The sequence below is a fragment of the Canis lupus genome, chromosome 13 (genome assembly GCF_011100685.1).
Source record: "Canis lupus familiaris isolate Mischka breed German Shepherd chromosome 13, alternate assembly UU_Cfam_GSD_1.0, whole genome shotgun sequence".
Classification (NCBI taxonomy): Eukaryota; Metazoa; Chordata; class Mammalia; order Carnivora; family Canidae; genus Canis; species Canis lupus.
In genome coordinates this window covers 37,454,731-37,464,753 of record NC_049234.1, presented here as the reverse complement: position 1 = coordinate 37,464,753, position 10,023 = coordinate 37,454,731, and the positions used below count along the sequence as shown (strand labels likewise).

Below are 10,023 nucleotides of genomic sequence, written 5' to 3'. Positions count from 1 at the left end.
AGCGCCCCTCCCTCCCCGCTGCGCAGGGCCTCTCCTCGGGCCCCCTCGCCTTTCCCTCCCCCCACATCACTGACCCTCACGTCCCCCCGGGGGCTGAGGGCCGACGTCATGCCTGCCTGGCAGAGCTAGGTCCCCGCCTGCCCGAGTGCCAAGGCCGTGGGGCTCGTGACGGCGGGTCCTGCCCTAGCTGGGCGTGGGCCTCCTTCTGGGAGCCCAGCGGCAGATGTGCGGCTCCCACGCCAGCCTCCCCGCCGTCCTCTCTCAGCCTCCGCCCTCCCACACCCAGCTGCGTGCTCCTGTCCATTCCCGCGGCCACTCTCTGGCCTTGCAGAGCCACTGCCCCCCAGTGCCTGTGAGCCCGGCCTGCCGGGGTCCCCCGTGCCCATGATGGTCCTGTGGCGGCCGCGGCCCTTCCGTCGGGGAGCACAGTGCTCCGAGGGCGGGCGGGGAGGCAGGCGGGTGGAGGACGCCCGCCCTCCTGCAGCGTTTCTGTGGCTCTGTGCATCCTGGAAGGCAGGGTGGCCGAGCGGGGCCTGCCTTGAAACAAGGAGTGTCAGCGTCCCCTCTGAGCCTCCAATATGATTTCCCTTGGTGGCCGGGCCTCCAGGAGGAGGCGGTCATGGAGCCCATGTGAAGTGGTGGCCTTAGGAGCCAAGTTGGGGCCCGGGGTTGGACCACCCCATGCAGCCTTGGAAGGTTGGGTTTCTCTTCTTGAGGATGGAAATTCCCTCTCTTGATTCCTGTCTGACCAGCCTTCCCTCTAGGGCAGGTCCCACCCATACAAGTCCCAACGGAAAACCCCACTGGGTGCCACATGATGACCCATGGCCTCCTCCTCCAAGAGCTTCTGCTGTCAGAAGTCGGGGTGGCGCCAAGAGAGGCTTCCATGCGAGGACACTTGTTTCCTTGCTACACAGGACACTGAGACACAAAAGCCTTTCAGACTGAATTCCGGGCTGGCAGAGTGGTCTGCCCCAGAGCCCGAGTCCTCTCCGCCTCCGGCCCTGCCCCGGCCTGCAGCACGGTCTCCAAGTCAGTAGACACTCAGAGTGCCTGCTGCATACCCGGACCCGGACCCGAACAGACACGGCAGCAGCCAGCAAGGCCTTGCCGGGGCTGTGGGGGAAGGGTGGGGAGTTGCAGGGGTTGCCGGCCGCTCAGAAGGGGAGGTGACAGCTGCGATCCCGACCCCCGGAAGCCCGTGCGGACGACAGGTACAAAGGTCTGGAGGTGAGAAAGGGCTGGAGGGCCTGCGAGGAGGCCACGCGGTGGGAACACAGGGTGGGCCGCAGGTGCGTCAGCTGAACAGGGAAGCTGGGCTGGGGACAGAGCAGGATGCTCAGGGAGGAGCGTGTGGGGTGGCGTAGGTGTGGGGCCACAGCCGAGGACTCAGACCTTGACCTGTGACTCCTGAAGTGGCTGAGGGCACAGGCAGGAAGGCAGGGCGGCCGCTGGAGCTCAGAGAGCTTGGCCGATGTGCAGAGAGCAGCACGGCCATGGCCAGCCTAGTGGCCTTTGTCCTGGCTGTGTGCCCTGGGGTCACAGTTGGAGCTGGCTCCCGGGCCTGCGTTCAGCTCTGGGGGTTCCTGGCCCTCCCTGCAGCATCTCCTGCTCCCCGAGGAGCAGCCCTTCTCTGTTCTTACATAATATTCTCAGGGTGAGGTGACACAAGCCCCTTGATCCCCTAAGCTCTTTAGGCAAAGTAATGAGCTCCCTGCCAGGCCCAACCTGGGACCCACTCCCTGCCCTGGGGAGCCTGTCCCCACACCCAGAGCAGGTTGCAACAGCATGCAAACCCCCTGGACCAGCGCTGGGTGCCAACGCCGGGCCCCTGGGGCCACCTGGCTAAGCAGGGTGTGGCTGAGCTAGGCTGGCCCAGATTCAAAGCTCAGCAGCTGCCTGAGGCCCAGAAGAGCAGAGGCTGGGTCTGCTCAGCGTCTAGGCCCTGCGAGGACAAGGCACCATTCGCCCCAGGACACCTGGCCGATGCAGACACAGCCCGCCAGCTCTCACCATCCTGTAGCCCAACAAGTGCCCGGAACCCCATCTATCAAATGCGGGGTTGGAAAGAGGCCGAAATCCAGGCCTCACTGTGAGATGGGAGCCCTCCCCACCCACGGACAGTAGTCCACACCTGAGAACTTTACCGGCTGTTTCCAAAACATCTTTTTTAAAAAATCCAATTGTCCTGGCGGTGTTTTAGTGGGGCTTAAAGAGTGTCAGGACCCAACAAGGGGCCATTTCCTGTTCCCAAAGATAAGGGACAAATGAGAGGGTTGGGGATTCTCAAGGAAAGGGATCTGCACTGCTCCGTGTAAGAGGTACTAGTGGATAGAGACGGACAGACAGACCGACAGGGCACATGATGTATGTACGATATTAATTCCCCTCTTAAGCATTAGGATCATTGATGTCCTCTCAAAGCCACCCCTAACTTATTATACAATCTTAAGTAAAAAGAGTGTGTCTTGGGACGCCTGGGAGGTTCAGTGGGTGAGCATCTGCCTTCAGCCCAGGTCCCGGGATCGAGTTCCGCGTCGGGCTCCCTGCATGGAGCCCACTTCTCCCTCTGCCTCTGCCTCTGCCTCTCTCTCTCTGTCTCTCTCTCTCTGTCTCTCTTTCTGTGTCTCTCATGAATAAATAGGATCTTACAAAAAAGAAAAAGCACATCTGCACGTTGGGTGTCACAAGTCCCAGCGCTGCTTGCCAACCACTTGCAGACCTAAGACTCTCAGAGCCCACACTGGGTTTCACTCCACAGTTTGAGAATCGCTGTGTTCTCTTCTCACATTTGTGCATGTCAATGAGAAAGGGAAGAGGGGACAGGAGAGAGACACTTCATGGTAACTATTTCCTACAGGACACATACTTTGTGTGAATGGATGAGTGGATGGATGGATGGAATAATGGATAAATAGATGAATGATAGATGGGTGGGTACAGGGCTGGCTGGCTGTGGGTGGGTGGGTGGTGGATGGATGATGGTTGGATGGATGGTGGATGTGTGGATGTATGGACAGATGGAAGATGGATGGATGGGTGGATGGGTGGATGGGTGGATGGATGGGTGGATGGAAGGGGGGATTACGTAGGTATAGGTGTTCATTACTCTGGAACTTACACCTGATGCCATCATGGAGCTCAAGGGCTTGGACCCACAAGCTCAGGCTACAGCAGGAGGAGCAGTGAGCAGTGACACAGCAGAGGCGAGAACCTCGGATAGAACATGAGCACAGGGACACCTGGGGGGCTCAGTAGCTGAGTGTCTGCCTTCAGCCCAGGGCGTGACCCCAGGGTTTCGGAATCAAGTCCCACGTCGGGGCCCCCACGGGGAGCCTGCTTCTCCCTATGCCTGTGTCTCTGCCTCTCTCTCTGTGTCTCTCGTGAATAAATAAATAAAATCTTAAAGAAAAAAAGACCATGAGCAGCACTAACACTCTGTCTAGAACCCCAGAGGGAGCTTTCCTCACATGGAGAGAATAAACCCCCACAGGGTACCCAGTTCTAGGGTTCTCTGGGCCCTGAAGTTCTGGGGTTCCATGCTCTGCAAGCCCACACTGCTAAGAGCCTGCTCTCTTGGAGCTCTGAGGTCCCCAAGGCTGCTGTGGCTCTGTGGCTCCGTGCCCACACCCTCCACTTCACGAAGGGACACAATCCTCACTCTGAGAGCTTCTCCTCCATCACCAGGTCCCCTGAGTCCCGGTGCCTCTCAGAGATGCAGCCAGGGAAACTGATATGCAGGGCCCACGCCAGACCTCTGCTGGTGTGGGGTGCTGGTGCTGATGTTAGGTGCTATGTTGGTGCTGGAGCTAGGTGTTGGTGTTAGGTGCTGGTGTTGGAGCTAGGTACTGGTGCTAGGTGCTAGGTCCTGGTGCTAGGTGCTGGTGCTAGGTGTTGGTGCTGGTGCTGGAGCTAGGTGCTAGGTCCTGGTGTTAGGTGTTGGTGCTAGGTGCTGGTGGGGGCAGAGATCCTGTGGGGCCTCTCTCGGGGGGTTACCTGCCAGGCCTGAGAACTGGCTGGCGCTCCTGGCCTTCAGGAGCCTCAGGCTCCAGTCCAGCCGTTCCCGGGGATCAGGCTATGCCCAAGGCAGGGCAGGGCTGCCCGTATGCTGCTCCCTGGATTTGCACTCGGGCAGAGCAGGGGAGGAGGCCCCGCACTGGCCGCCAGGGTTTCAGGGGATGATCTAGGACAGGTGTAGGCCCTGGGAAGCAGGCGAGAGACACCCAGGTCTAGGCCTGTGGTCCTGTGTGCAAAGGTGAGTGTCCTGCACGGGAGGGGGGTAGGGAGGTTGGGCACGGGGGAAGCGCCCCGGGCCAGCTGGGGACAGAGTCGGGGAGGAGGGCAGGCCCCGCTCTGGTTCCCACTGGCTGGCTGTGTGGTCCTCTGTGTCATAGGAGGGAGGCCCTGGCTGTGTGTGCGGGTTCGTGAACGGAGGGGCAGAGCAAGCCTGACTCACGGGGTGCTCACCTCAGCCCTGCTGGGGAAGGAGGAGTCTGCCCTGCCCGAGCCCCCCACCCCCGTGCCCGGACCCAGGCCCAACCCCCTTGTCCTTGCCCCCACCCCTCGGCCTCCTTGATCATCCCATCACATGGGGCCTCAGATCCCCACATCCCCAGCTCATCAGGGGTCCTGGGGGTGGCCTGCCTTTCAGGTTCGGCTCTGTCCCGCCCTGAGCGTGGTCCGTCCGTGGTGGGCACCGCTAAGTGAGCCAGCGAGCAGGCAGGTGTCGAGCCCCCGAGTGTGGGCGGCCAGCACTCACCCTTGATGCTGAAAGTGAAGAAGCCTTGTCTGCAGGCCCCAAGGTTTGGGGGGTGCCTCGGGTAGAGCCCGCCTTGCTCGTCCTGGTGCCCACCCTCACCCACAGCGGGGCCGGACCCACGCCGCTCAGGCTGCCTTTTCGGGTCTGGAGTGGCCACTGCACTGACCCCGGCGCTTCCCTCTCTGGGCCACTCATCCCCTTTGTGTGACCCCAGTGACCCCACAGCCGAGGGGTCCAGGCGTTGATTCCCGCGTCGCCCCCCACCAAGGCCAAGACCCCGGGGAGAGGTGAGGAGGTGGGAAGGCAGGGCGGGGCCGGGGGCGTGAGCAGGGAAGCACGGCGGGTGGCAGCGGTCTGGGCTTGTCCCGGCGCCTGGCTTCCCGGCCCTCCGAGTTCGAGTTCGGGAAGCAGGCAGGGTGCGGGGTGGGGGTGCCCGTCCTCCCAGCCCCCAGCCTGGGGCCTAGTTCTACGGGCTCCAGGGACTGGGTGAGAGGGCTTGGGTTCTGGAGAGTGGCGGCTTTCTCCAGAGGAGGAGGGAGGACAGGAGAGGCCATGCAGCACAGAAGCTCCCGGGGTGACGTTGGCAGCGCCGGCAGGGCCCCCTTGGGACTCATTTCCTTCCCAGTAAAAAGATGTGGGAAGGGGTTCAACCTGAGAGGCCACGATGGCTCTTCTGTCCCCTGACATCTGCCTCCAAGGTCGGGGCAACCAAGTCACTCCCTGCAGGAAGCCCTCCCTGCCTGCAGCGTTCCCAGGACTCCCGCTTCTCGAGAGCTCCTGCGTGGCAATCGCCCACTTTCTCCCCAAGTCAACTGCGTGGGGGCTGCCGTTGATGGTTCTGCTAGGAAGCCCCGGGACATGCAGCTCGCAGCTGGTGGGCAGCCCGCGCCCTCGCTGGCAGTCCCGTCAGAGGCCCAGGCTTGCTTCCCGCGGAGCCAGGAGCCAGCTGCCCCCTCTGCCTCGGGCGGTGCAGGTCCGCGGGCAGTGAAGCCTGCGGTGGCCGCGGGGACGGGACGGGTGTGCAGGGGTCTCCTGCTGCCCAGCAGCCTCACGTCGGAACGTCCAGCCCCAGTCGGCCCAACACCCCCGGACCCCTTAGCTCTACCAGGCCCTACAGGAAATCCAATCCCCAAACCTGTTTTTCTAGTAGCTTCCATGCCCCTTGGCCTCAGTGAGTCACCCCTCCCCACCTACCATCCCCCACCCCATGCCAGTCACCGCCCCGTCACTGAGCCCTATGTCCTGCATCCACCATCCACCGGCCCATGAAGGGCTGTGCCTAAGGAATTTGAGAAGGCCTCAGAGCTTCGAGGGAGGGTGCGGGGTCCCCCACGTTCCCTGCCTTGTCAAGAGAGACCCCAGCTACCCTAACTAAGGCCCAGGGAGCCGGGGACCAGCCCGTGAGACGGGCTCACGGTGCTGACATGGGGCTGCCTCGGGGGCTGCTGCTTGCGCCTCTCCATGCCCACCCCTGGGTCCTAGGAGAAATGCCACACCACCCCTCCACCGTCGGCCTGGGGCCTACCAGGTCCAGTAGCATCTCTAGGGAGGGTGGCACCTGCCTGGACCCCCGGGACCGTGACACGGCCCACCTCACCCACTCAGGGGCCGGCCTGTCCAGGCCCCACCGGTGGGGGGAAGGGCCAAGGCTCCCCAATCTCTCCGGCCTGAGGCCACGGTGCTCCCGAGAGCTGTGGGCTGGCCCTGGCCCTGCCCTCCCTCTAGCCCATGCGGCCCTCCCTGCAACAGGCCCTGCCCCTCCAGGACTTGCAGAGCTGGGGGCTCTGCGCTCTGGCCCTACTCACCGTGGCTGTCAGTGAGCCTGTTGGGGGGGGGGGTGGGCAGGGCCAGGGGCCGGGGCAGGGGCAGGATCAGGGCAGAGGCAGGGGCTGGGGTAGGGGTTGGGGCAGGGGCTGGGGCAGGGGTTGGGGCAGGGGCCAGGGCAGGGGCAGGGGCAGGGGCTGGGGCTGGGGCTGGGGCAAGGCAGGGGCTGGCCTCTATGGGGCCCAGCCACGGGGCCCAGCCACATGGCCCAGCAGGGTCCCGCGGGGCACAGCAGAGCAGCAGGGGGGGGCCCAGGGCCAGCAAGCCGACAGGGAAGGGAGCGCCCCGCCCCTCCCGGGATGCCCCTGGTCCGGCGCTCACCTCTCTGCAGGCACGTCCAGCAGCCACACGCCTGGCCTGCTGCCTACCCCACTCCAGGATGGTCTCTCCCTCCCCTGACTACGCTGAGGTCCCGACATCTCAGCAAGATGCCTTGATCCCGAGGAGGTCCTACCCCAGGGCTCCACGGGGGGACCTAGCAATACTGAGCCCCAAGCCCAGGAAGGCAGGGCCAGGGCCTACTCCCACCTCGCTAGCCCTGTGGGCACAGCTCTGGGCACCCACAGGACACCTGGGTGGGCTTGAGACTCTTATCTGAGGGTGAGAGGGGAAGGTTGGAGACAAAGTGATCTAGGGCCGGACAGACAGCCAGAGAGAGAGGATGATGAGGCAGCGAGCACAGAGCCAGCGAGGCCTCTGTCCACAGCCTAGAGACGGGGGAGGGCAGACCCCTGCCTGGGGGGGTGGGCAGCCGGGGACCCAGGTCCTCCCGGGTGGCAGGGGCAGGGGCAGCCGTGCTCTGGGTGGTGGGTGTGGGCCAGCCAGGGTGGGGCGCATGGAATGCCGCTGCCTGGCTGGCTGCCCACCTCCACCCCTCCCACCAGCTCCTGCCCCAGCTATAAGGCCTCCAGAGAGGAGGGGCCCCCACTGCTCCCAGAGACGCCCCAAGATGAAGACAGCCCTGCTGCTCCTCGTTGCACTGGCTGTGGCCGCCGGGCCAGGTGGGTGAGGGCCCGGGGCGGGGTGGGCAGCGTGGACACGCACGGAGGCCTGGGATACCGGCCTTCAGGCTCAGGGTATCCCGGACTCAGGGGATGCCACACTCAGAATTTGAAACAAAATGAACCCACATCTAAACTTTGTGGAATCAGACTTAAAGTATCGCAGAACCAGGGAGTCTTAGACTCAGTCCCGGGATCAGACACGCAGAGGGGGAGAGAGAGGCGGGGAGCGGCTTGAGATGCCCCACCCAGGAGAGCCACTGCCCAGGTCATCCAGCCCTGACGCTCTGTCCCCGGGGAAGCCCCTCCTCCTGGGAGTGCAGTGTGGTCAAGCTGAGGCCCCTGGCCCTGACTTAGCCTCGGGTCCTCGTGACCATCGCTGCCCGGTGGGGACAGGCTCTGGGGAGGGGGACAGTAGTCCTGGGCTGCAAGCTGCTCTGTGCAAGTCTCAGAGCTCTGTGATGCCCTGAGGGGCCCCCCAGCGTACCCCACATCAGCCACCTTCCCACCAGTTCTCTAGACACACAGGCACCTGCTTGAGGCAGGAGGGGCCCCAGGGTCCCAGCAGCCGAGGACTGTCCCCTCCTGACTCCCGAAGCTGAGCGCAGGAGAGGAACCCCGGCAGGGCCTGGGGCTCCGAGGCGCCCAGCCTTGGGGCGGGTGGGGTGGCAGAGGGCTCTGTCCAGACTGTGACCCCAGACCTCCCTGCACCCGCCATCCCCCAGCCCGGGCTCTCCGCTGTCACGTCTGCTCCAGCTCCAGCAACTGCGAGAAACCCCAGAACTGTGCGGTCAACGCGCGCTACTGCAGAACCAGGACCAAGGGTGAGCGACGGGACCCGGGCGGGACGGGGGCCTGCGGGACCCCCCAGGGTTCTGTCCAGGCGCCGCAGGGGACAGGGCGCCATGGCTGGATGATTGGCGGGAGGACGTCGGGGATGGGTGGCTCACGGCGGTGATGGGGGCCGGGAACCGGGACTTGGGGTGCGGGGTCCTGACAGGGCCCGTCCGTCCCCAGTGGAGCCGCTGCTGGGGAACCTGGTGGAGAAGGACTGCGTGGAGGCGTGCACGCCCACCCACAGCCTGCAGGGCCAGGTGAGCAGCGGCGCGGCAGCCACGCAGTGCTGCCAGGACGACTTGTGCAACAGGAGTCTGCAAAGCAGCGCCCCCGCGCACACCCTGCTCCCCAGCACCGCCCTCGGCCTGGCGCTGGCCCTCAGCCTGCTCACCCTCTTCGTGGCCCCCAGCCTGTGACCCCCCGGGAGAGGCCCTCATCCCTTTCCGGGGACCTCCATGTGCCCCGCCCGGGAGAGGCCCCGCCACGTGGTGAGGGGAGGTTCCAATGGATGGGTGGGGGCCGGCAGGGGAGCTGGTGACCCCGAACCCCCCTCCCCGGAGACAAGAGGAAGCACTTCCCTGAGCAGCAGGAGGGGGCACAGGAAGCACTCGCACTCGGGCCTCTGCCGGTTCCGCCTTCACTCTGCTTGGTTTCCATTTATTTTTCTACTTGAGCCTCCGCATAGGAATAAATGACTCAAAACCAGTGTGGCTGTGTCTGTGCTTCTCCGGGGTGCGGGGAGGGGGGACACGCGGCCACATAGGCCCCCAGGTCGTGGAGCTTGTCACCCGGGGCCAGTCTTGGCATCGTGCATGACCCCTGAAATGCCACTGTCCCTCTTCACCTTCAGAGGAGACACAACAGTCCCTGCAGCCGCGGAGCAGCGGGAGGCTCCTGGGAGGCCTGCTGGGAGCCCAGGGCAGAAGGCTCGGGTGCTCCTTCTGCGCCCAGCCAGGAGGGTCAGGGACGCACGCGCCACCTCCGCCTGGGGACGTCGGCCCCAGGGCTGCTGAGCCACCTGGACGGGAGGGAAACATTCCTTGGCCCAACTGCCTGGGTTCTGGGTCCACTGCCTGGGTTCTGGGCCTGCTGCCTAGGTTCTGTGTCCCTGCCTGGGTTCTGGGTCCCTGCCTGGGTTCTGGGTCTCTGCCCGGGTTCTGGGCCACCTGCCTGGGTTCTGGGTCCCTGCCTGGGTTCTGGGTCCCCTGCCTGGGTTCTGGGCCCTTGCCTGGGTTCTGGGTCTGCTGCCTGGGTTCTGGGCCCGCTGCCTAGGTTCTGGGTCCCTGCCCGGGTTCTGAATCTGCTGCCTGAGTTCTGGGTCCCTGCCTGGGTTCTGGGCCCCCTGCCTGGGTTCTGGGTCTGCTGCCTGGGTTCTGGGTCCCTGCCTGGGTTCTGGGTCCCTGCCTGGGTTCTGTGTGCCCTTCCTGGGTTCGGGCCCCTTGCCTGGGTTCTGGGTCCCTGCCCGGGTTCTGGGCCTGCTGCCTAGGTTCTGGGCCCCTGCCTGGGTTCTGGGTCCGCTGCCTGGGTTCTGGGCCCCCTGCCTGGGTTTGGTTCTCTGCTTGGGTTCTGGGCCCGCTGCCCGGGTTCTGGGTCCGCTGCCTG

General features: G+C 64.6%; 1 protein-coding gene across 1 annotated transcript; it reads left to right on the top strand.

Moving 5' to 3' along the window:
• Positions 1-1,211: 1,211 nt before the first annotated feature.
• Positions 1,212-9,127, top strand: LY6D (lymphocyte antigen 6 family member D). The gene is made up of 4 exons (XM_038555100.1): positions 1,212-1,230; positions 7,468-7,584; positions 8,310-8,408; positions 8,602-9,127. Exons 2-4 carry the CDS (start codon positions 7,533-7,535, stop codon positions 8,835-8,837), a joined length of 387 nt encoding a protein of 128 aa, XP_038411028.1. The 5' UTR covers positions 1,212-1,230; positions 7,468-7,532; the 3' UTR covers positions 8,838-9,127.
• The last annotated feature ends 896 nt before the right edge of the window (positions 9,128-10,023 follow it).

Excerpts from the sequence above, each read along its gene's own strand:
- LY6D (XM_038555100.1), top strand. The coding sequence starts at position 7,533 with ATGAAGACAGCCCTGCTGCTCCTCGTTGCACTGGCTGTGGCCGCCGGG. Across the intron at positions 7,585-8,309 it reads GGCTGTGGCCGCCGGGCCAG|CCCGGGCTCTCCGCTGTCAC; the intron begins GTGGGTGAGGGC and ends GCCATCCCCCAG. Across the intron at positions 8,409-8,601 it reads CTGCAGAACCAGGACCAAGG|TGGAGCCGCTGCTGGGGAAC; the intron begins GTGAGCGACGGG and ends GTCCGTCCCCAG.